At 47.6% G+C, this 26,469-nt stretch overlaps 1 protein-coding gene across 1 annotated transcript in view; it reads right to left on the bottom strand.

Annotated features, from left to right (window-relative positions):
* Positions 1-3,992: 3,992 nt before the first annotated feature.
* The window catches only part of Txnrd3 (thioredoxin reductase 3), a 32,132-nt gene continuing 9,655 nt past the window's right edge, over positions 3,993-26,469 (bottom strand). The window contains exons 4-16 of the mRNA XM_052174305.1: positions 25,844-25,948; positions 25,575-25,647; positions 23,935-24,054; positions 17,674-17,816; positions 16,445-16,560; positions 15,034-15,259; positions 13,833-13,925; positions 10,050-10,126; positions 9,461-9,617; positions 7,108-7,215; positions 6,328-6,423; positions 5,195-5,329; positions 3,993-4,700 (exon numbers count right to left, since the gene is read on the bottom strand). Coding sequence (XP_052030265.1) covers positions 4,638-4,700; positions 5,195-5,329; positions 6,328-6,423; positions 7,108-7,215; positions 9,461-9,617; positions 10,050-10,126; positions 13,833-13,925; positions 15,034-15,259; positions 16,445-16,560; positions 17,674-17,816; positions 23,935-24,054; positions 25,575-25,647; positions 25,844-25,948 — 1,512 coding nt within the window. The 3' untranslated portion in view covers positions 3,993-4,637. The remainder of the gene's footprint in view (positions 4,701-5,194; positions 5,330-6,327; positions 6,424-7,107; positions 7,216-9,460; positions 9,618-10,049; positions 10,127-13,832; positions 13,926-15,033; positions 15,260-16,444; positions 16,561-17,673; positions 17,817-23,934; positions 24,055-25,574; positions 25,648-25,843; positions 25,949-26,469) is intronic.

Below are 26,469 nucleotides of genomic sequence, written 5' to 3'. Positions count from 1 at the left end.
TAAGAAGTGATGTGGAAAGACGCGCAGGAGGAAATCAACAAGGTGGGATGATGCAGTCACAATAGTAATGGACAAGATGACGTGGGAACTTAACCCTTACACTGCTGATGGGAAACACAAGTCAAGTTGGATTCCCTTATTGGGCAAATGTCCTTCAGAAATGAAGATAAACTTAGACCTCTGCAAAGCTATGAAAGCCAAGGTCTAGGTCCCCACCCAGGAAAGCCAGATGGAGTTCTGGATGAGCTCACACCAGACGAACTGGTCGGCTGTTCTTCTCACTTACTCTATAAATGGGCAATTGCTTAATTCTCTAGATGTCAAATGGAAAACATGGGTGCCAGAAGCTGTGTGAAGAGGTGTGGGGCCTCCTTTGCCTGGCAGAGACAAGGGGATAAGGCTCCGGGAGAGGCAGGCATGGCAGCCATTGCAAGGGAAGGGACTTGACATCATTCTTGCCTGTCCAGCTCAGCTGTGGGGTCCCAGGGCCTCGGTCTTGGTAATGGCAAGAGTGAGGGTGGGCAGGAGCCTCATGGATGCTTCAAGAGTGGATCTACCCACCCAAGAAACACCAAGTGAAAGGGGCTCTCTGCCTTGCTATCTTAGTTTTAGATATTTTTTTAAAAGATTTGTCTATAGATAAGGGTATTTTGTTTGTGCTTTCTGCATATCTGAAGAGACCATTGGAGTTTCAAGACTCCATGTGGGTACTGGGAATTGAACTCAAGACCTCTGGAAGAAAAGCCAATGCTTTTAGCCAAGCCCTCTCTTGTGGCTGGAAATGGCCTTCTGTATGTGCACTTTAACAATATTTTTAGAGATAAAAGCAAGTTACAGACTTCTTGTCTTAATCATGTGTTCTATTTCTGTGAAGGGACACGATGATGACCAGGGCAAGTCTATTTATAAAACATTCATTGGGGGCTTGCTTACAGTTGAAGAGGCTTAGTCCACTATCATCATGGTGGGAAGCATGACAGCATACTAGCAGACATGATGCTGGAGAAGTAGAGAATTCTACATCGGGATCCTTGGCATCAGGAAGCAAGAGCCACTGGGGCTGGCTTGGGCTTTTTTTTTATTTATTTATTTGTTTTTTTTCCGAGACAGGGTTTCTCTGTATAGTCCTGGCTGTCCTGGAACTCACTCCGTAAGACCAGGCTGGCCTCGACCTCGAAATCCACCTGCCTCTGCCTCCCAGAGTGCTGGGATTACAGGCATGAGCCACCACCGCCTGGCTGGCTTGGGCTTTAAAAGTTTCAAAAGCTACCACCTCCTCCAACAAGGCCACACCTCCTAATCCTTCTCAAGTAGTACCACTCCCTGACAACTAAGCATTCATATATTTGAATTTGGGGGGTCGTTCTTATTCAAGCAACCACACCTCCATAAGGGTAATCTTTCCCTTCACCCAAGCATGAGCCAGGCCCTATTTGTCAAAACACAGTGCCCCATGGCCCTGACACATGGACAAGTTTGGCGTCCTGGCTCTCCACACGGCTCTCCCTGGGGACAGCTCCCTCATCTGTTTCTTCTGGAGCTGAGCCCTGTTGGTTTATCACTGGGCTGTACTGTGGACGTTGGTGCCCATCCCCTTCTCAGGACCTGACAAAACTATTTGTATAATTGTATGTTCACCTTACCTTACCTGGCATTCCTACTTAGATGCAAGTTCTGAGGGTACACTGTGAACAATGTCCTATGAAGGTCTGGCTGCCACCATGATATGCTCCAGCCAGAGCTGCACCCACAGAGACTGAGCAGCAGCAGCATTTAGCAAGGGCCACTGCTGCCAGTGGTCGAGAGTATCCACCAGCTTCTAGTTTAATTAGTCCCACACACACAACCCTCTCAAGTCACCTCTGGTTTCAGCTGCTTTTGCTTCAGAAGACACAAGCCTAGTTCAATTATAAAGAGGTCTTTCTGCATGGTGGATAGGCCGCCTCTGGCAAAGTGGCGATATGGTCAGCCATGGCCACTCAAAGCTGACACACTGAAGAAATATGCATGCTTTAAGAGCACAATTTGAGAGATAAGGAGATGATTCAGTGGTTAAGAGCACTGGCTGCTCTTCCAGAGGACCAGAGTTCTGTTCCCAGTACCCCACTATAGCTCACAACTGTCTAACTCCAGTCACAAGAGATCCAGTGCCCTCGCAGGCCTCTACAGGCACCATGCATGCATACGGTGCAGACATATGTGAAACAAAATACTCATATACATAAATCAAAAAGACAACCAGCTGTGCACTGGTCAGTGTTTGCCTCGGGAGGGAGGAGGGTGCACCCAATGTGCTTATTCTCCACACACTGGCTGCATGTTCTCTGACTCCACAGTGACTGGACAGATGTGTACACCACCTAGCAAGCAACTGCAACAGCACCACTGCATGTCCCAGGAGTAAATCTCTTCCTGAAAGAGAAACGCCACCCACATTTAGTACGCATTCTAAACTCACTGCTCCCAAAGGGCAGCAGCCATGTACCACCCTTGAATTGGGCGGAAGTGATCACAGGTAAGGGCTCCTGGTGGCCTTGGGTCCAAGAGACCAGGTACCCATAGCAGTGCTTCTGATTAGTGAGAGATCAGCCAGCAGTCCCAGGAGCTAATTCCCACATGGGCCATTCTAGATGCAGAGACACCTGAGTGCAGTCTGTCCCTGGCACTGGGGGACAGGAGTCATGAGTCATGACAGTCAGACCTCTCCACACAGACCCTGCCCCCTCCCCCACACACATACACCTGCCCCTCTTTTCTCTCTCCATCTGGCCTGTGCCCAGACACACTAGCTAGAGACAGACCTCTTTCCTTTGAGCTCCACACATCTTCTTACCTGGTCAGGCCTGTCATTTAGTTGATAGTTCAGCCAGTGCTTGGAGCACTGGTTAGACAACAGTTGTGAAGTATGATTTCCCCATAACATGTGTGGCCAGTCAGCTCAGACTATCCACACAATGGATGTGCAAAGAGGAAGGGCCGCCTGCTGTGGTGGTGCATGCCTGCAATCTCAGCCGTTAGGAGGCTGAGGCAGGAGGATTTTGAGTTCCAGGACAGCCTTGTTTTGTTTTTTTGTTTTTGTTTTTTTTTAATTTAAAAATATTTTTTATTTTTTTATAATTTTTTATTTTCAATATTCTTTGTTTACATTCAAAATGATTTTCCCTTTCCCGGTTCCCCCCCTCCCCCTAAGTTCCCTCAGCCCTCTTCCCTCTGTCCATTCCCCTATCAACTCAATCCTACTTCTCTGACCTGGTACTCCCCCTACAATACTGGAACAAGCATTTTCAGGACCAGGGACCTCTCTTTCCTCCTTCTTAGGAGTCATTTGATATGTGAATTGTGTCTTGGGTATTCAGAATTTCTGAGCTAATATCCACTTATCAGTGACTGTATTCCATGTGTGTTCTTTTGTGATTGGGTTACCTCACTTAGGATGATATTTTCCAGATCCAACCATTTGCCTAAGAATTTCATGAATTCGTTGTTTTTAATTGCTGAGTAGTATTCCATTGTGTAAATATACCACATTTTCTGTATCCATTCCTCCATTTAGGGACATCTGGGTTCTTTCCAGCTTCTGGCTATTATAAATAAGGCTGCTATGAACATAGTGGAGCATGTGTCCTTATTGCATGCTGGGGAATCCTCTGGGTATATACCCAGGAGAGGTATTGCAGGGACCTCCGGAAGTGTTATGCCCAGTTTTCTGAGGAACACCCAAACTGATTTCCAGAGTGGTTGTACCAACTTGCATTCCCACCAGCAGTGGAGGAGTGTTCCTATTTCTCCACATCCTTACCAACACCTATTGTCTCTTGAGTTTTTAATCTTAGCCATTCTGACTGGTGTAAGGTGAACAGCCTTGTTATAATACCAAGTAAGACTCTGCCTCAGAAAAACAAAACAATATAGACATTTTTTAAATTTTAGTGAACTATTTTTCAATGGATCATGACTTAACAAATCATGTTTAATGAATTAGATCACAGAAATTGTAGTAAAATTGTTTTTAATAGTACCCTTATGATAAACATGGAAAAATGATAGCAATACACGGATTTTTTTTCTCTTCTTTGTGATGCTCCATTAGACTAGAGGCTGGGAGGAGAATGGCTTCAAGGTTCCCCCCTCAGGAGCTGTGCAAGGAGTGAGGTATGAGTCAGGTTTATGACAGCAGGTTCTATGAGGAGGCTGGTGCAGCCAACTGCTGTAACCTGGCTCCCCAGACACCACAGATCCATAAGTGCTACACTCTAGGCAACAAGCCTCTTTACAGACAAGTCCACAACTGAGAAAAGACAATCTCTTCACGGGAACAAAGAGAGGGGTCAAAGCACTGGCAACTGGGAAAGGGAGGTGGGTTCACTGTGCCAGCCAAGGTCTCGTGGGGGGAAGTCGAGGCTGACGGGCAGGAGTCGGCCTTGGCTCACCTCTGCAGGTTCCGAGCCAAGGCGTCAAGGGTGCAGCCTGGCTGCCGGATGCCGTCAGCTGAGACTCCAGATGCTGCTGCTGGTCCTCTGCCGCCTTCTCATCTCTATGCCAAGAGAAAGCCCGGCACTGGTCTCCAGTGCCCAAGCAGATGTCATGGGCACAGAGTGAGGGTGTGACAGGGAAACCCAACAGCAGCAGGGCTAGCCTCAGCAGCCTTTCTGAGTAATGTCCAGCCCTGAGGACTTTGTGATTTCCAATGTTGTAAATACCTGTTTGCAAAGAAGACAAGAGGTGGCAGTGTTACTGCTGCTTTAACAAGGACGTGCTCCAGTCACACTGAGAGAACACATTAAATCAGACTGCTAGTATAAAACATATTAGAATCAAAAATAAGTGACATCGCATTTCAAAACTGTCTTGAAGCTAGGCTACTTGAAGCCACTGTACCTCACTGTGGGCTGGGAAGACTCTCACTGGGTAAAGAGCTGGCAATGTGAGGACCCAAGTTCAAGCCCTGAAAGCCATGTTGAATGTGCAGGCACATGCTTGTAAAATCTCCTTGTCATGGAGACAGAGATACGTATATCCTGGGACTTGCTGGCCAGCAAGCTTAGCCTATTGGCGAGCTTCAGGCCAGTGTGGCACGCTGTCTCCAAAAGAGGTAGACAATACCTAAGGAATGACACTCAGGGCTGTCCTGTGGGCCTGCCTCACACACACACACACACACACACACACACACACACACCCTCCTGTTCCTTACCTCACCACAGGTGGGGTGGATTCCAATGGTGTCATCCAATAGTTGCTTCGTGAGCCCACATTTCATTGCCGCTGCAAATCCCTGTGTGATTTCACCAGCATTTGGCCCCAGAAGGTGAAATCCTACCACACGTTCCTTTAATAGAGGGAGAATACAGAATTCCCGTAAGCTAAGGATCAGAATAGAAGTCTACTCCCTGTAGTTCACAGTTAAAATATACAGGATCGCCCACAGGAGAGGAACTGAGCTGAGAACAGCCTCTCAAAGGATCTGTCAAAGGAGTCAGTACATGTGTGACTAACTCACACTCAAATTAACTAGCACATTCAATCTGCCTACCTGTGATGGAGCTCACTGGCGGGGTGAGACTTCTGAATTACACGGAGACACCACACAAACATGGCACATATGGCATAAGGCCCTACACTGGTAGAATCCCAAGGCCTGTGGTCTTACTAGGAGGATTTTGTGGGTCCGGTGAGCAGGTGCCTGCTCCTGACACTCAAGAGAGCTCAGGAATGGTGAGTGGGGGGCGTCAGGAAAGCAACATGCAGTGTGTGTCCACTGGAAAGCTCTTTCTCTGGATTCTGGCCTCCACTCTGACCCTCTGTGCGGACAGAGGAAGGGACAAGGGGGACAGAGCCAGGCACAGGAGACATCCCTGGCTGCCCAAGCTCCATCAGCGCCTGCCCATTGCCTGGAGCTTCTCTCTGAGGGCCTCCTTCACCACTGCACACACGCCACACCCCTGATGAAACACACACACACACACATGCACTGTACACACTACTGGATGATAGCCACCGTGTTAGTAGTCACACTTCTAGACCATCCGTGTTAAACTATGGGCTCTGGGCAGCAGCTTCTGCTGCTTCCTGACAGGTACAGCTGAGCTGAGAACCTGCTCCTGTGCCAGCCTCTGCAGAGAGCTGAGAGCTCGCTCCTGCCCTGACTGCCATCTTTAAAAATGCCATAAGAACCCAACCGGCAAGAATCCAAGCTGTATTTGAAAATCTCAGGGGGTCAGGCTGGAGATGCAGCCCAGGGTAGAGGGTGTGTACAAATAAGGCTCTGGGCCCAACCCCAGAAAATATGGTGTAGACCAGAAAGCACAGCATCCAGCATCTACATACATTGTCGAATTTGTTGCAGATTATCTTTGCATAACAGGTGTTGTTGTCTCTGCCAGCAACTGTCCACTCAAGAGGCCAAAACAAGGTGTGATACACCTAGAGCAGAAGGGAAAAGCTTGAGATTCACATCGCACAAAACCTCCTCCTGGGTGTGCTCCTAGCCCCCTAAGCGGACAGGCAGCAACAGCTTGTAGCACTGGGAGCCTAAGGCCCCAGCTGGAGCGCATTGATGGCTGCATTAGAGCCAGGCTCCCGAAATGCCACTTGTCGCATTCGCTTTGTGCAGCCATTAGTCAGAAATACAAACGGCCTCCTGGCCGCCGAACTCCATTTTCAAGCATTTAGAGCATTGTTGGCTCCTGTGTGGGCTGAGAAGGTGACTGCTGAGACCCCTGCCTAGTGTCACATTCACCCCAAACCTAGCAGATGGGCAGACACAAAGCTGCCCTGCCTCCTAAGATGAAGCACAACACCTGTGCTACTGACCCTAGCTCCCACCCTACTCGGACAGCCATGTCTCTGAGGAGACTCCTCAGAGGGCTTACAAGGGGGAGAGCCTTTCAGACCTACATCTCCAAAGTCCTAACTCACGTGCCTGACTCCCCCTGGCCGTAGCTCTATTCTTTCTATCACTTTGCCAGTGAGACAGAGTTTAGATTCACTTAAAACTCATCCCAAGGATGATTTCTCCAACATCAGCACGACAGAGACTTGCAAAGTTACACCATGAGAAGTAGCTTCAAGGACGGGTGGCTAATTATAAAGGACACATGGTCTTACTTCCAGATTCTCCTTTTTATACATTTCGATGGCTTTCTCTTCAGACAGTCCACAGCAGCCATATTCCAGAGGTGTGAACACCGTTGTTGGGATGTTAACGTAATCGCACTAGAAGAGAAACACACCAGACTTCTGTGACCTTCTTTCCAGCAAGTTTCTACAACATGGATTCATAAAAGGCCGCTGGGGCTGTGTCAGATCAAAAGAGAGAGCTAACTGATGGAAGACTGGAGAAGCCTAAATTCACAGGTGAGCATGTAAGAGAGCGTGCCCAAAACATATTTATTATGTCATTTTATGTGTGTGGTGTTTCCCTGAATGCATGTTTGTATTCCACCTGTGTGTCTAGTGCCTACAGAGAACAGAAAGGGGGACTGGATCCATGGAACTGGAGTTACAGTTGTGAGACACTATGTGGGTGTTAGGACTTAAACCTGGTTCTTCTCCAAGAGCTATAGGCATGTGAGCATACCACCCACAGACAGACAGACACACACACACACACACACACACACAGAAATATGCATGCATGTAGAGGCCTGAGTTTCATGTCAGGAGTCAACCTCCATCACTCTTCTACCCTATCAACTGAGCCAGGATCTCTTAGTCAAACCCGGATGCATCTGATACAGCTGGTCTTGTTGGTCAGATTGCTCTGTGGATCCCATCTCTGCTCTCGGAGGCTGGAATTACAGGTGGGCCACCACACGTGCATTTTGCAGGGTTCCAACTCTGGTCCTTACATGTGGTAGCAAGTGTTTAGCCACTGTCCTATTCCCACCCCTTTGCTGAACCTCTGCTGAGTTCTCAGGAAGGCCCTGTACTGGTCAGAAGGGAAACATCTTTATGTTTAAGCAGCACAGGCCCCAGCAGCTAGAGGCAAATTAGACTGATGTCTACCACTTCAAAAAACTGAGAAAAGAGAAGTGTATTTATTATAGTTATTCTGGGGAGAGGAGCAGGCTGAGCAGTACAACTCAAGGGACCTGAGCACCTCAGCAGGGGTTCCTGCAGGAGCCATCAGCTGTCTCCATAAAGCAGCTGGGGAACATAGCCTTAAGCCTCCCCCATGGCACACAGGAGGCCTCACTGTGGATTTCAGTGTCCTTCTACTTGTCTACCCACTACAATCGCTGCCCTTGCACACACCCCAAATTCCACGTGCACTTTGGAGATATGCATCACACAAGCAGAGCCACCACCCTGCATCTGCCAGCCCTGCTGCAGGTCCCCAGGACTACTGTCAGAGCTGTGTATTTCTCCCAAGGGTGAGACCCTATGAGGACACTATTATTCCCACAAACCTTTTCTCTTATCTGATGATACAACTCCTAGAAAAGTCCATTGCTTCCTCAGTAGAATTACTCAGATCCCAAATGTCTCACTAAGGAATACCAAGACAAGAAATCATGCTGTTCATAGCTGTCATCTTGCAACAGATGGAGGTGAAATTGCATGTGAACAAGGTTGACCATGCAGGCAGTACAAGTCGCTCGCAGCCTGATCAGGGCACACTCTGTACTGAGAGCTGCATCAGCCCACTTAGAAAGCCTGTTTCCAGCCTGTCAGATAATTCAGGCATCTTCTCCTGCCCTGGGGTCCCTGGGTTTCAGCACTCTGGCATACAATTACACTTTTGGACTGTTATTTGTGGACTGTCTGAGACCTGTGGACTCAGGCCTCACCTGTCTGGTGAGTCCTGGGGCTGAATCCAAAGGAATTTTCACTATCACGGGACAGCCCAAGGATGCAAAAAACACAAGTTTTATCAACTCTTTAATCAGTAGTAAGTAACTCAACTAAAAAATATTGCTAAGAATATTTATTTAGAAAGAGTCAATAAGTGCTATTTGTACTAATTTTGATATCCTAATTTCAGTCAAGATACTATCTCAGGGCTGGGGATGTAGCTCAGTGCTAGATAACTTACTTGGTTTTCCATGAGACCCAGACTCAGCTCCAAACACACACACACACACACACACACACACACACACACACACACGAGAGAGAGAGAGAGAGAGAGAGAGAGAGAGAGAGAGAGAGAGAATACATGCACATATTTACACACCAAAACATACACACAGAAAGGCATAAACACACATACACTTTCAATCAAACAGAAGATATATTATACACACTCACAGAGAAAGGTGTACAAACACACAGACACACATGTTTGTGCATACAAACACCCACAAATACAGATACATACATATGCTCACACATACACACTTACAAAGAATAAACACACAGATACATAACTAAGCACACAGACATACACACAGACACATGGAAAAACATAAACATAGGTCAACATATACAAACGGGTTAGTGATAGGAATAAACTTACCTTTTCTAAAGAGAGCCCAAAGAGTCTTCGAGCTAGCAGCTTGCCTGCCTGTATGGCAACAGGGGTGAGCTCTGGTTTTCCCTCCAGTATGTCCCCAATAGCGTAAACATGAGGCACGTTGGTCTGTTCCACGTCGTTTACTGGTATTTTGCCATTCCTGGTAGAGTGAAGAGGAAAGCACACACACTAAGGATCTGCACTGCCGAGTGGCACCACAGCTGGGGACCGCGGTGTTCAGTGACCTGAAGACAGCTTAGATCATGCTTCCTGCAGACCTGAAGCTTCAACGGTCCTCATGATTACCCAAGGCTTTGGAATTTTTTCTCTTTTACTGATCAAAGATACTACAATCCACCTTAAATCATAGACAGTGGAAGAACATATTCCTATGAATATGTTTTTAGATTGCTATTGAATACATGAGCTCTTTAAGGCCTGTGCTAAGAGTCCCTAATTGGCTGATTAAGATAATAATACTGGGTGGCATCATACTTAGGGTGAGAATGTGAAGCATTAGAATGTTGTATCCTAGCACTTAGCAGTGTTCTTATGGGTTATGTGCAGCAATGGCACCACATCCTACACTTACTTCTCATTGATTTTGACCCCGATCTTCTCCAGCCCGATTTTCCTTGTACAGGAGTCACGACCAATTGCTAACAAAACCTGCATTTAGAGAGGGGACCAGAAGCATAAATTATCCCCATGAGAAGAACAAGGGAGATACCACTACAGATGCTTGAAACATTAAAAGACTAACAGTAAAATACTGTAAGTCTCCTGGACCAGTAAATTAGATGGACTCCTTCAAAGACATTGCCTAGTAACCATCTTAGTTTCTTTTCTGTAGCTGTGATAAAAACCATCCAAACAAAAGCAACTTAGGGGAGAAAGGGTTCTGGCCACAGTTCATGTTGGGGAAGTCAAGGCTATAAGCTGGCAGCAACAGATCACATCCACAGTCAGGAGGCAGACTGGTGGACTTGTAGGCTGCTCAGCTCTATTGACTTACCCAGGCCACAGTCCCAGCCAGGGAAAGACACAGCTCATACTGGACAAACCTTTCCATCTCAGTTAACACAAGATAATCTTCCAAGACTCTGGGTTCTGTCCAGCACTCACCATTACATTAATTTCACCCATGAAACCTGCAGAAGCCCACGAGTTATGTCATCTCCAAACCTACATGTTTCTGTACTGGCCCAGCGTTTCTTAGCCTGTGACAGGATCTGGAAATAGGGAGTGATTTGTTGATAATTAAAATAAAATGAGATTGCATGGGTATGGCATTCCTCTGGTTTGGATGTCTTCCACAGGGCTCTTGTGTTAAAGAGTTGGTCCCAGCCTGTAGTGCCCTCGGGAGCTGAGGAGCCTTTGAGAGGTGGGGGTCTATGGAGAGGAAGTGAGGTCACTAGGAGCATGCCCCCAAATGGGACTGTGGGTCCTCAGTCCTTTCTCATGTTCCTTTCACTCACAGCTCCTACTATGTGCTCCAGCCATGCTGTTCTGCCTTGCCACAAAGCCCACACCACACACACAGGGAAAAGTACCAACAGTCAGGCAGTGTCTACCCCATCCTCCTGCCCCCAGTTACAGACACACACCAGTGGCCCTAGGAATGCCACCTAGATACACCATGCTAGGAACTGAAGAGCAGATAGCACACTATGATAGTGTGATATCCAGGACACATTAAGTCTGTGGTGACAGAACCAAGCAGGGATGGCTGGGGACTAGCAAGAGCATGGAGATTTCTAGACTCACAGACATGTTCTACTGCTGTAAAGAAGTGTCCCCAATGCCAGCACATGCATTTGCAAAAAAATGATCAACTGTGCAATAGGTCTGATCATCCAACTGAAAGTTATAAATGAGCAACTTTATACCAATGTTTTAAAATCTTAGCTGAAATGGACTAACTCCTAAAAGAAGACATAATAAATCAAAAGTAACTATTTTTAAAAAATCCTGCATTCACACATTCCCCAGGAGAATTTAAATCTAGGTTTCCATCAGTAAATTCCACCAAACATAAAGTCTAATCCTAATATGACCTAATATTAGGTCTGTAAATGTGACCAGAAGATAAAGAAGGGAATAAACACACTACCAGTGTCTTCCACGAACTAGGATGACCTTGACAGTCAGGCAGGCCTAATGGGTAAGACGTAATGTTGTGGTAATATAAAAGACAATTATAAGTCAAAGCCAGGCATGGAGACATGCACAGTTATTCTGGCACTTAGGAGACCGAGGCGGGAAAATCACTATGAGTTTGAGACCAGCCTAAACTGCATAGTGAGTTTAAAGCCAGCCATATCTATTTAGTGAGAGACTGACTCAAAAAAGCTGACAAATGCTTACACATACACACATACACACACACACACACACATACACACACACACACACACAATCATACAGGTATATACATATACACCACACATGAGCTCTTACACATACATACACCAACATGACTAATAACTATAGATACTTAAATTCTAAGCAATCAAATTGAAATCACTGAACTGGGTTGATATCAAGGATTCAAAGCTGATTAAAAAAAATCACTTAACACCTTGACGGATTTGAAGGAAACCAACCCAACATTTCCCAAACGCTGGAGAAACAGTTACAAGTGAATCTCTGTACTTAATTTTTAAATAAAGAAACAAAGCAAGAGAAAAAAGAAAAACACTTGGCAAAGAAAATTTAGGATGTCCTCAATTGCCACCAGCACACTTAAGGGAGCATCACACTTTCATAAGAAGCCACCAGAACTTGCCTCTTTGTTATGGAGAACAAGAGAGTCACCTGCTGTCTGTCACCACTACTTATAAACCTTGCACTGGCCTGGCAGTGGTGGCGCACAGCTTTAATCCCAGCACTTGGGAGGCAGAAGCAGGCGGATTTCTGAGTTGGAGGCCAGCCTAATCTACAAATTGAATTCCAGGACAGGGCTACACAGAGAAACCCTGTCTCAAAAAAAAAAAAAAAAAAGCCTTGCACTGGAGCCCCGGCTAGTGTGCTGTCCTGAGTGGCTTTCTGTGGCTGTGCTAAAACACTGAACTGATCTGAGGAGGCAAGGGTTTCTTTCAATTTACACTTCCAGGTCAAGCCCATCACTCAGGGAAGTCAGGGTAGGAACTGAAACAGGAGCAGAGGCGGGAGCCATGGGGGAAGCTGCTCCCTGAAGCATGCCCAGCCTGCTTTCTTACACAGCCCAGGCCCAGCTGCCTGGGATGGCACTGCCCACAGTGGGCTGGGCCCTCCCACATCAGTCAGCAAAACACCCCAGGACGTGGCCACACACCAGCCTGATAGAAACAATTCCTGGGTTGACATTCCTTCTTCCTGGGTGTCTCCAGTCTGAGTCAAGTTGACAAAAAACCTAACCAGCATTATAGCAGAGAGGAGACTAAACCACTTACTGCCAAAGAATATGAATGTGTGCACAGAAAATCCACAGCAATCTAAGAAAAGAGTTTCAGGTAAGATTCATACAAATATATGAAAAATTTTAAAACCCCACAAAATGTGGCCTTTTCATACAGCAGCAATGCACACACACACACACACATACACACACACACACAGAGAGAGAGAGAGAGAGAGAGAGAGAGAGAGAGAGAGAGAGAGAGAGAGAGAAACATTTGTAACCACGTAACACAGAACTCCCAGGAACAAACCCATGAGAGGCTCTCACCTCCTGGCGGCCTGGTGACTGCTGGTGGAGCCTCTAAGATCTCAGTGCCTACACTGATTTGTCATCTTCCTGGACCACTGAACACAGCAGCCAGCCACCATCTGGACACCATGTGACCTTAACCAACGCCTCAGCAGGCAGAGCGGTCTCATGCTTAGTTATGCACTTTCTACCTTGCCTATTCCTCCACACATTTATGTTTACTTTTTAGATAAGCACATAATGCACGTGGATAGAGTTCATAGTAAGTGCACAGTTCCTATTAAAACTGTATCTAAGAGACCCACTGGCACCTCAGCCTCTCAGGCTATTCACGCTGGATCATGAATTAGGAATTGTTTGCCTTTGAAAAGGAAAACGTGATTTACTGATTTTTCGTTTATAAAATTATACTTGATATTTACCATAAAATTCCCAAGTAAATGTATGCATGAGATATCTGATTCTCAGAACAAGAGAGCTTTCTGTGCAGTTGCATATGTGTACACGTCACACAAAACTCTTTACTTATCCCTGAACATGAGTTTGGTCACAACCTCCCCCACCCCCACCCCCCACGCCCTCTCAAAGTTGTTTCCTCTTCTGGAGAGTTTGGAGCAGTGAGCCTAGGGTCGTTCCCAATGCCTCGTCTGCTCACTTCCAGGAGCACTTACCACACACACTCACCGTGTTGTATATCCCTTCTACTACTTCTGGTCCTTCAGTGGACTTAGCCAAGACTTTCAATTTTCCAGGTAAGCCTTTCTCCAACTGTTGAACCTAGTAAGGACACACGAGGTACTGACTCTAACACAGCACACCACAAGCTGACCAAAGGACATGCATGTATAGGCGTGCTTGCAGTGTGGTGATCAAATGTGTATCTGGGTACACTTGAGCTCTCTAGACTAAGCAGAGAAAGAAAGCATCCATGTTCTGAATGCTGCAGATAAAATTAAATGGAGGATGCACCGAGACGGGAGGATGCACCGAGACAGGAGGCAGCAAAAAATGAAAAATAGAAAAGGAGCAGAGGAAGTCTTCCAGGTGTTGGCTTATTAAGTAAGCGCTCCACTTACTGTGTGGGTCAGAAAGATTAGCAGGGTCTAAGTGGGAAACATGGTGCTTAAAAGTTATCTTGTTAAAGCTGAAGTACTCAGGAGGACTCAAACAGTGGTGTCTAATAGGCTTCTCTGAATGTGTGTGGGGGTTCAGGGGAGACACCTCAACAGGAGCTGTTAATCTGAGTGCCATTAGTACTCAAAGAAAACTTAAAGCTACAGATTAGTCATAGAAAGTGCAGGCCAGTGAAGAGAGGCAGACAACCTAATGAGTGCCAGCATCTGTGTACTGAGCAGACTGGATGGGAAGCCACAGGCTGAGGCTGCACCAGCCAAAACAGAACGCGATCGGCAGAGGAGACAGGTCACTACAAGCAGCAGAGGGACCCATAACTGTGGACACAGACATGACCACTGGGCTTCCTGAAACGCAGCTTCAAAGGACTGGAAAACTGGGAGAAGCAGCCGACTGTGAAACAGGCAAAAAACAGAGGTGGTGTGCATGCGTTCGGAGGACGGTTTTAAAGGAAAAGGACCATGGGGAGCCAGTCAAAAGGCAGGGAGGGCTGGTTTGCCTGAGAACGAATGCTGATGAGAAAACAGAAAGACAGCCAGGAAACTGAAGGCGGACAGGCAGCCTTGAAAAGGTCAGAGGGAGAGAAGGGCGACTGGGGGTATGGGGTGGGGGAGGGGTAAGATTTGTTACTTTCCTCACTGCGCGAGTGTGGGGGGGCTAATAATGTATTTGATGAAATGAATTAGGTTAGGAAGGCGAATTTTCAAAAGAGTAAGAAGGACCGCGAATGGTCCAGGCTGCCCAGACTTGCCGATATGGGGATGAACTTCCTTTGGAACTTGACGCCTTGTTGTTCCAGGTAGGCTCCCACTTTCTCTGCCATTTCTTGATCAAAGCCACGAAGAAGGACGGAGCGTACCATGACTGTCACATCTAATCCCAAGCCAGCCAAAAAGCCCGCACACTCCAGACCAACGTAAGAGGCGCCTACCACTAGTGTGCGGCCCGGGCAGTACGGCAGGGAGAACAGGTCGTCACTGTAAGAGACAGAGGGAGAGGGCAGGTGGTAGTCATGAAACAGGCCTTGGTGTGTGCTGATCTGTTACTGGATGGCAATTTGGTGCCTGAGTGGAAACATCAAAAGAACACAACAGCTGCTGGTAGCTTCTAGTTAAATCTGCCTAAGAGGACATGGTGAAGACATGGACCAGTGATTTCAGAATCAAATAAGATCACAAGAAAATTACTAAAAAAATAAGACAGAGGGCCTAGGAAGAGGGCTCAGTGGTTAAGTGCACTGGCTGTTCTTGCAGAGGACCTGTGCTCAGTTCCCAGCACCCATATGGTGGCTCACAGACTCCAGTTTCAGGGATTCTGATGCCCTCTTCTGACTTCTGTGGGCACTGCACACATGTGCTATACAGAAATACACGCAAACACCTATACACATAAATGCATTTTTAAAAAAATAGAATGGAAAACAATTTGTTTTGCAGGGGCATCTGGTATGTTATGTGCATGTGTATGATATATGGGGTATATGTAGTGTATGTGGTATATGATGTGTGTGTGAATGTATATGGTGTATGAAAAATGGATGGTTAAGTATGTAATGTATGTGGTTGTGCTGATGTAAATGGCATATGAGATGCTATGATATGGGGTATGTGCAGATGTGTACAGTGTATGACTAGCATGTGTGGTGAGTGGTATGTTTAACCAAGCAACAGTCTGATAAAAATGTATTTCCTCAACACACACTTGGCCCACAGTCTGAAGTCTCTGCAGAGTCACAGTCTCTAACTTGACCCCTGGGGTCACTGGAATGGACTTGCAGTATAGAAAGAGCCAAACAAGCCATCTGCTCTTGACCACCGGCTCACTGCTAGCCTGGGCCACGCACCTCACAGCTAGGTTGCCATCTTTGCTTTGGCCTCTTCTGGCAGTTACCTAGAAACAGCATGGCTTCTGGGTAGGTTCTACCAGTGACCTCACTACCGGCCTGATCTTACATCTCGTCACTTTAGTATATTAACTGCAACTTCTTGTGTTGTGTATACTTTTGTCATGAACTCAAATCCTTCATATGCAACAGGGAACATATAAAATGGAAACATCAAAGCACACAATGCATCAGAATTGAAATGGCCCATTTACTCTTTTTGTTGTTGTTGTTGTTTTGTTTGTTTGTTTTTGTTTTTTGGTTTCCCATTTACTCTTACCTTGTAATACAGTACTCTTTATCTCCCTGGATTCCCAAGTACCTCGGCCTTTCACCTGTTGCTATGACAAACTTCGAAGCGGTGTAAAACGTTTCTTGCCCTTTCTTATTGGTCGCCTTGAAAGATGGAAAATACATTTTGGCAAACAGTCTCATTGCTACATTTGCAGCAGCATCAATAGCTGGATGGGTGTGTAGAACCAGCATCACCGTGTGACTGGCACAATGCAAACAGCTCAGAACTGCCTAGCGCAGTGGTTGTATCCCAGCCCTGGGAGTAGGGTGGCGAGTACAAAGCCAGTTTGGAATGGCTCTGCAGACGGCCTGGAGACAAGGAAACTACTGAGGAGTTGCCCCTATCAGGCTGGTGTGGGTAAAGTCTGTGGTGTATTTTCTTGGCTGTGGCTGGTATGGGAAGGCAGTACCACCCTGGGCAGACTGCATAAGAACGCTAGATGGAAAGGTTAGGGTTAGGGTTAGGGTTAGGGTTAGGGTTAGGGTTAGGGTTAGGGCAGGGCAACTCAGCCATCTGCCAGGCCTCAGACAGGCTGAGAAACAAGCGACCTTTAGTTGCTATAGAGTTTGGAAGGTTCAAAGGAACAACTTCAAGTTGACCAGCCCTCAGTGGTCTCAGCTGGTCTAAATGACCATAAAAGAACCCAAGATCCTGCAAAGATTATTACCTCATGCTGAGTTTGCAAAGAAAAATACAAAACAATCCAGGTGTGACCTGATGGCACAGGAACCCACTGAGGGCAAAGGCTGATGTCTTCCAACCCCAGTTTAATCTTCCTGTGGTCATCCAAACAACCTCGCTTACTTACAGAAATTCGATGGTATATAAGCATCGCATATATAGCCACATTAAGCAGGCCCTATAAATACTGCAGACTGGAAGTTATGTTTTCATTTTCTGAAAGCTTCCAGCTGCTGAAATATTTATTTTTAGTCTTTTGCACTTCAAGCTGTTTCAATATTTTGAGTAACAATGAAATGAAAGGCAAACAATACCTTTAAATTAAAAGTTCTTTAAAATGCATGCGCTTACGATTTAACGTGACATGTAACCAACAAGCCGTGGTCTGAAAAGCACACACATGGGTCCGCAAGCTGTGAGTGTGACACACTGGCCTCAGCCCTTAATGTGCAACATGGAATTGTAATTGCAGTTCTAGGCCAAACTGAATGACAGCAGAGGAGGACAGTGAACCCAGCAGATCCACATCCTACCTTTATTTTATGCAGTTCCACGAACTCCCCATAGGCGTTGACATAGGTCACGCCTTTCTCCCGAAGGGTTACCCGGTAGCCCCAGTTCAAGGAGCCAATGTGGTTCTGGATCGCTTCTGTCATGGCCTCCCAGTTGTGCTTCACTGGAAAACAACCAGGGGAAAGGTACACCCAGTGAGGCTTGGTGGCTGGCATTCCCTTCATTTCTGAAACAGGGTATTTCTCTGCAGCCCAGCCTGGGCCTTGAATTTGGGATCCTCCTGCCTTCATGGATTATGTGTGCACCACTACATACAGGCAGATTGTTTGATCACACAGGAGCCATGTCTTAAAGACAAGATCATGGTGCTGCTTAATCTTTCCTGCACCTGCTATGCTTTCTTCTTCTTCTTCTTCTTCTTCTTCTTTCAGCTTAACACTACAAAGTGTGGGAGAGAGAAGAGACTACATTCTGAGAAGAAAAAGGGGGAAACCACAGAGAGGAGCACATCCCACTTGGCAATGCCCACCATGCAAGGAGAGGGCCACTCTGTCACAGGGAGCACTTCCCAGAAGCCCTTCTTACAACATGGGGTGTGCTTCTCCCAGCCCCTTGGGTAGGAAGAAGTCCTCGGGTTGAGACAGACACAGAAACCCTTCTCCCAGGCATGGACGGGTGCTGAGCCCCATACAACACTGTTAAAGTCACAGGTAAGTTCACAACATAAGCTCTGCTTCTGATGTCCATTTTCCTAGAGATGAGCAAGGAAGTTGGGAGATGGGTGACCTCTCTCCTTGGCAGCTGCTAAGCTGTCCCTTGTGGCCTGGCTGCCCTAAGCAAGAGGACACAGAGCCAACAGGACCACTCTATGCCATCACAGCCATTTTGAAGACTCTACAGACACCTTAAAGAAACCGCACAACTACCACAGCTGCCCGCTCCAGCTCCCAGAGGTGCAGTCCCATCCAGGGCTGTCTGCAACAGATTCTCTGCTCTCCTGAGTCTTGGTCACCACTTAATGACTCTGCAGCCATTTTCCAAGGCCCAAGTGGGAGTTCTTCCTCTGGCAACCCAGCAGAGAGAGACTGCTGTGCCTGGTGCTAAAAGGGACAGTAATGTGACTATAGCTGATGCAAACAGAAGCCTGCCTTTGCGTGGAAGGTTTGTTCTGGTGGTGGCAATGCCCCTTCTCTGGCCACAAGTCTGCTCCTCTCATTCACCAAATCGGGGGTGTGGGAGGCCTCTCCTGTGCTGCCTCCCTTAGGGTTGTAATATTAGGTATGGGAGGCCTCTCCAGTGCTGCCTCCCTTAGGGTTGTAATATTAGGTATGGGAGACCTCTCCTGTGCTGCCTCCCTTAGGGTTGTAATATTAGGTATGGGAGACCTCTCCTGTGCTGCCTCCCTTAGGGTTGTAATATTAGGCCAAGTAAAACTTATCTCGAGGTGTCTGCCTTGCTTATTTTTAGTAGAGCAGGCTGAGCAGAAAACAGCAGCAGGGATAGAAGACTGTGGAGCAGCCATTGCCGGAACAGCTGCAACAGAGGTGGAGCTGTGGAGAGCAGTCAGTGGGCCAGGCTACAGAAGAGGGAAGTCGTGTTCCAACAGAGGTCTTGGCAGCAAAGGAGACAGGACTGCTCTGGATGAAGTGGACAACTAGAGGCCAAGCCCTGAAGCCAAAGTTAGGGCTATGGAAACCACCAGAGTTCTTAACAAGGGGCAGAAGTGGCAAAGACTCCTGAAGAGTTGGATCTGTGCCACCTGCAGATAACAGTTAGCTGAGGAGCAGTGAGCTGAGGCAGCCATGGCAAACTGCAAACCTCAGCTCGCCTAGGGATGGGGAATTCCCACTTCCTAAGTCTTCCAAGATACCCATCCCTCCCTGTTTCTGATGCTGCCCAAGACCTAGAACACTAGAGGGCGCCATCTTGCTGCCACTGTTTCCTGTAGGAAATCACAACCTGCTTCTCTACTAGGAAGCAACACTCTGGTCCTTACATTTCTTTACAATAAACGAGGCTTGAACTCAGAGTTGCCTTTCATCTTACAATGTTCTATATGACATAAGGCTAGGATTCAACTGCTGGGCCTTGCCACCACCCCAGCCTCTTCTAGGTGGGATTACACCTTGTCTACAAGTGCTGGATCTAGAGGCTCATATACACCTCTGTGGTGCTCCACATTTATATGACATAAGGGCCACTTGGGGAATCTGGTCATAACTGGATGAGAGTCAAGAAAACAAACCAGCAGTCAAGGGACATGGCCTGCCTCCCTCCCTCCCCCTCCTTCTCAGAAAGCCCCTCTCCTCTCCAGCACCCAGTACAGTCAATGTGGACATCAGGCCTTCCCAGGGCTCTAAGGTAAGGGAATCTCTAGGCTTTTGCAGCTTGGAAAGGTTGGTTTTGTATTCTCTCAGATGCAAAGTTCTTCACAGCACACATTTCTGCAAACCTCACCCCTTCAAGACCTTTCTTTCCAACCCTCTGGGGAACTCTGACTACAGGGGTCCTATACATTCTCTTCACAAGCCAAATGACCTTTACTGTAAAAATTAAGGTCCCAAACATGACTGTGCACCAGCCTGCATAGCCCCTGAGTAACCAAGTCCCAGATCCCCTGAGCTTTCCTAGGAGACTGACTGGCCAAATCTAGGGCCTGGCTGTGTTCCATCCTGCGTCTGTTCCTTCAGAGCAAACCGGATGAGAAAGGCACTCTCTGTTCTGAGGAAGCTCAGCTAGTTCACAAGTTTATTTTCAATATAAACTTTAAAATGATCACTTTTGAGCTTTGAAGGGAAAAAATAAGGCCTCAGATTGTGCTGGGTCTGCATAGTCATGAGATAATCTTGATATATGGCCTCTTCATAATATTGAGACAAGCCCTCTAATTCATAGTACTTTTTTGGTGTGCACTAACAGTCTTCCCATGTACACCGCTAGCTTTGCTCCAAGGCATCTCGTCATTTTTGTCATTTTTCACTGTATTTTTAGCTTGTTATGGCTGGCAAGTAAGAAATGTGATTTTCACACTAACTGAACTAATTAATTCTAATATTGCTAAGCTCAATCTTTCATATGCTCTAGATATATCATATCATAACGTTAGACCTTTCCATTAACCCTTTCCAAGCATGTGTCCTTTCTCTCCTAACCAGCTTCATCATGCACTGGCCATAGACATTACAGTCATGCACTAGGTGGGTCTGGAGCACTGTGGCCATGCACTAGGTGGCTCTGGAGCACTGTGGCCATGCACTAGGTGGCTCTGGAGCACTGTGGCCATGCACTAGGTGGCTCTGGAGCACTGTGGCCATGCACTAGGTGGCTCTGGAGCACTGTGGCCATGCACTAGGTGGCTCTGGAGCACTGTGACCATGCACTAGGTGGCTCTGGAGCACTGTGGCCATGCACTAGGTGGCTCTGGAGCACTGTGACCATGCACTAGGTGGGTCTGGAGCACTGTGACCATGCACTAGGTGGCTCTGGAGCACTGTGACCATGCACTAGGTAGCTCTGGAGCACTGTGACCATGCACTAGGTAGCTCTGGAGCACTGTGACCATGCACTAGGTGGCTCTGGAGCACTGTGGCCATGCACTAGGTGGCTCTGGAGCACTGTGACCATGCACTAGGTGGCTCTGGAGCACTGTGGCCATGCACTAGGTGGCTCTGGAGCACTGTGACCATGCACTAGGTGGGTCTAGAGCACTGTGACCATGCACTAGGTGGCTCTGGAGCACTGTGACCATGCACTAGGTAGCTCTGGAGCACTGTGACCATGCACTAGGTAGCTCTGGAGCACTGTGACCATGCACTAGGTGGCTCTGGAGCACTGTGGCCATGCACTAGGTGGCTCTGGAGCACTGTGGCCATGCACTAGGTGGCTCTGGAGCACTGTGGCCATGCACTAGGTGGCTCTGGAGCACTGTGGCCATGCACTAGGTGGGTCTAGAGCACTGTGGCCATGCACTAGGTGGCTCTGGAGCACTGTGGCCATGCACTAGGTGGGTCTGGAGCACTGTGACCATGCACTAGGTGGGTCTGGAGCACTGTGGCCATGCACTAGGTGGCTCTGGAGCACTGTGGCCATGCACTAGGTGGCTCTGGAGCACCGTGACCATGCACTAGGTGGGTCTGGGGCACTGTGATCATGCACTAGGTGGCTCTAGTGAACTCTGGTCATGCACAGGATCGCTCTGGAGCACAGTGGCCATTTACTAGGTGACTCTAGGGCACTGTGGCCATGCACTAGGTAACTCCGGGGCACTGTAGCCATGCACAGGACAGCTCTGGGCACTGTGGTCATGTACTAGGTGGCTCTAGAATACCATAGTCATGCACTAAGTGGCTCTGGAGCACTTCAGCCATGCAGTAGGCTGCTCCAATTCATATTTAACATAGACTCAAGGTTTTCAATAAATCTTTGCTTCGACTTTTTATCCTGAAGTTTCTTATGTCAGCCTTGCTGACAGAGTTTTTTAAACACTGTAAGTATGAGATTTCTATCAAATGCCTTTAGGTCACCATCAGATCCTAGGGTTGTGAATGTACTTTCCTAAAAAGGTCCCTCTTGTTACCTACTGTGAGAGCTCAGAAACGCCACAAATTCCTTTAAGACTCTAATGCTTGTCAACCCAGGTCACCTCTACAGGCTGCAGTTTTCTGTTTTTAGATTCACTTGGTTACTTTAGCCTCAACTCTTCTTGAGTCTTAAAATATCCCAGCCTCCTGTTTCTGAGTCGTGTCACTTTATGGCTATCCCCAGTTCCTACTTTATCACCACATGCTGTGACTGCATCACAGCTCTTGCCCAGATCTCTCCCTCCAGACTGCCCTTCCCCCAGAGAGTTAACCTTCTAGGATGGTCAGCAGGTGCTTTCAGTAGAATATGAAGCAACAAAAGGATTCGTGGAGAAGGAATATTCTTAAATACAGAAGTCACGCCCTGAAACCAACCCACCAGGTAGAGAGACTTGATCCCATCTGCAACAGGCAGATCCTACATTAGTGTTTGCCAGTGAGTTGTCTGGTTTGGTCTCAACCGAACTCTACCATGCCCAGCTACTAAGTGGGCCACACTCAGCCACCTATGCTATCTATTTCAATGAACCACAGCCCATGCCTATTATACAACCTAATACCTGCCTCTCTCCTCCACCTTGGATAAATCTGCTGTTTCCACAGTGGTCTGTCAACTGTAATATGAAAGACAGGCAATGGCCACATCTACATCAAGGTTTCTGTAGCAAGAGGTCTCATTCATGATTTTAAAAGCCCCATACAGTCTTCTGGTATAGCAATCATGAAGATCCTCCATCTTCGTGTCTAGCTGCCTATCACATCCAGTCACATCTGCATCTTCAGCCATCTTCAGCATCCCTAAATCCACTTCTCACTCTCAGCCTTGACACACTTGTTCAGGCCAGTAGCATTTCTTGCCCCAGCCCTCCCTCCCTCTTCCCCTCTCTAGGTGCCTTAGTGATTCAGGAGGGATCTGGACTCCAAGCTGCAGTCTGCCCCTCTCCTGCCTGAGCTCAACACCCTCACCAGCTCTGGGGCAAAACCCAACTGCTTAGCTCTCTGGGCTCACTTCTACCATCTTCACCTACCCACCCCCACACCATATACCATATTTTCTCACATCTACAGTTTTGGTCAACCTGCTCCTGACTGTAATGTCCACCTCCTCTGTGGCTTTCAAGAAGCAGCGTGAACTGGGCATGGAGGTTTATGTCCATTGTCCCAGCTGCTCAGGAGGTAGAGGTACTCTTACCACTTGAGCTTACAAGTTCAAATCCTACCAAGGGGAACCTGGTAAGCAAGCCCTTGCCTCAAAAATAAAAAGGGGGCAGGGTGGCTAACATAACAGAGGTCAAGATTGCTTCATCCTCTCAGCTTTCCTTGGTGCTCCTCTGATGCTGCAGAGGAGGCACTCTGCAGAGTCGGTACTGCTTCTGGGCAGAATCTGTTGTCACTACTCTGCATGGCAGAGCTCAGATAGCATCCTGGTTCAACACCACCACAACCAACTTTCATTCTATTCTTCACACTTGAAAAAAGTCTGAAAATGGCCGTCACTGCCTCCCACCTTCTGCTGAGGGTCTGCTCAAGTTTTGTCTCTCAGCCTAAGTCCCAGGACAGCAGCCAAGCTGCAGCCTCTGCAGCTGGTGGGCAGTGTGGATGTGCCTAAGGAATGCCGGCTGAGTGTAAGTCAGGACCAACACAGAGTCTGGACGCCGTCTGTCTGGGGTGCTCCGGCCCTGGCTTACCCCCACTGCTCACCCTGCTGGTTATAGTCCCAGCCATATTTCCTCGCATCTTGCAAAGCATGCCCCAGGAGGGCTGCCTGATGCATCAGCTTCTTCGGAATACAGCCTACATTCACACAGGTGCCGCCAAGGCCTGAAAAGAAAGCAACACGTCAGTGTTTCCCAGGTGGCAAGAAGCATGCTTGCATGAGGTTTCTCAACTCACTGAAATGCTATGAAAATGTGCTAGAAGTCAAAAGATAAGCTCAAGTGGTGTCGGAGACAACTTTCATCCTCCAAACGGGGTACAAGTGGTTAAGTCTACTATCTAACTTGCAATCTGTGAAGAAGACCCAGGATTGTGGGAAAATCCAGAGCTGTATAAAAAGCTTTGGAGACAGAAACCATATTTTCACTTCTGTCTGATGCTCAAAGGATGAAAGCCGCCCCAGCTAATGAGGTAAGCGCTGTAGCCTTAGCTTTGGCTTCCAGGATCTCTAACTCTCATTCCTCTGAGCCAACTGTCAGTCCTCAACAGCTGCCTGGTAGCATCTACTCTGGTTGTGACCTACACAAAAGAGGATGGCCTTGTGCACCCCTTGGCAGGAACTCCCCACTGTACTCCTCCAGTGTGCAGGTCAGTTGGACCATTTCTGGATAAGAGAGGAGAAAAACGGGGAAGAGGCAGAAGGAGGGCAAAAGGCCATGGGTAGGTACCTGGACAAGTCAAGGAACAAGCAAGGAGCACTGCTTGCTCCCATTTACCCTGGGAATTCCAGAGTAAAGCTTTGAATTAGCTGGAATTTCAAACAACGCTTTTTTCCTGCTTTACCTATTATGGTTCTGGGTGGAACAAGAAAGCACTGTCAGGCTGGGTACAGAACAGAGTCCACAGAGCAACAATGACGCAGTTTAGGCAGAAGAGTGCAAGGACAGAGCGGTACCCAGAGCAAGCAAGGGCCGTGACCATGACAGGGGGCAAGGAGCCAGAGGGAGGGCAGGACCCAGAGCCAGTGGCATTGACCATGTGTGGCTTTCCAGAGGATGAGGCCTAGCATGCCAGGACCCTAGCTTTCCTTCCCTGTCCCCTTACTGTTCCAAACTGACAAAAACCAGTCTGAAACCAGAGACTGAGATGACCAGATGTCAGGCATCCGGCCCAGAGCAGACAGAGACAAAAGAATGCACTTGAAGCATGAATGAACATTCTACATAAAGTCTGCATGCTGTTTTATTGAGAAGAGGGGGAACACCCTCCCCTCCACACACACATGGCAAGGTACACATTCTGCCCTGCAGCATACAGTCAATGTGCATGGCAGGGACCACATGGGCTGCTCCTGCAACTAAAGGACAACTGACAACAGCAGCTACTATACAGCCATCAAGCCTAGCTGTGAACCTGGGATGGAAATGGAAGGCGACTGGGACACACCACACACAGCATATGCACTGTGCCTACAACAATGAGAGCATTGGCACACGCATGCAAAATCTATGGCAGAAGCGTGGGTGCCGGGCCACAGTACCGCATTTCTCTTTGTAAAAGTGAACTGTGTGTTATTTTACAGAGTCTGCACCAGCGGACAGCTCGCCCTGCTCAGTCTGGGATGGGTTGCCTGAGATGATTGGAAAGAAGCTGCCAGTAAGAGCAGAGGACAAGCAGGAACTTACCCCAGGACGTGCCCTGAGGCGATGGGACCACGTAGTCTAGCACCATGACCTTCTTTCCCAAGTTGGCAGCTTCCTACAAAAACAACCACTTGGAAAGGTGTCTTGTCACCTTCCCACCCCCATTTTTCTCTCCCTTAAGTGAACATCTGAATTTGCCAGATACCATACTCCTTCTCCAGCCCCCTTTGAACCAGCTATTATAAAAGCATAGACTGCAAGATTACAGTTCTCTTTCTGAAAAGTCATTGATGGGCCACTCATGCTCCCACCTTGGCACAAGAGAGGCCACCAGAGCCCCCGCCGATGACAATGAGGTCATAATCATAAGCCGAGTCGTCCTGAAGGAGCTTCTGCAGTAAGCCATTCTGATGTGCCTGTGGGTTACCAAAGGGACAGAAGACCACATGACTCCATTTACAACCAGCTTGGATTCTTTGACCAAAAAAATCTGGAGCCAGAGAGATAGCTCATCTGTCAAGAGCACAGACTGCTGTAGCTGAGGAACTGAGTCCAGTTCCTAGTACCTACGATGGGGGGTGCACAGGGCTGGGCATACAAGTGCTGGAAACTGACTCACTAGGGAGCTAACATCTCTGCCCCTCGCTGGCACCCAAGCATATATCCTCTCCCTCTCCCTCTCCCTCTCCTTCTCCCTCTCCCTCTCCCTGCCCCTCTCATTCTCTCATATACACACTTAAAAATTAAAAATAAATCTTTCCTAAAAATCATTCAAAGTGGGGGGATTTAGCTTAGTGGGGGAACATAATGTCCCAAGTTTGGCACAAAAAAAAAAAAAAAAGAGGAGGAGAGGAGCCTCAGGAACAATGGATCATGGATTAAATGTTTATGTTACGGTTGTAAGCCTATCTAGATTTAAGTAGAGTACAACTTATGC

This window comes from Apodemus sylvaticus, chromosome 2, assembly GCF_947179515.1.
Source record: "Apodemus sylvaticus chromosome 2, mApoSyl1.1, whole genome shotgun sequence".
Lineage (NCBI taxonomy): Eukaryota > Metazoa > Chordata > Mammalia > Rodentia > Muridae > Apodemus > Apodemus sylvaticus.
Note: the sequence above shows the minus strand (reverse complement) of the source record. Positions and strands in the feature narration are given on the sequence as shown.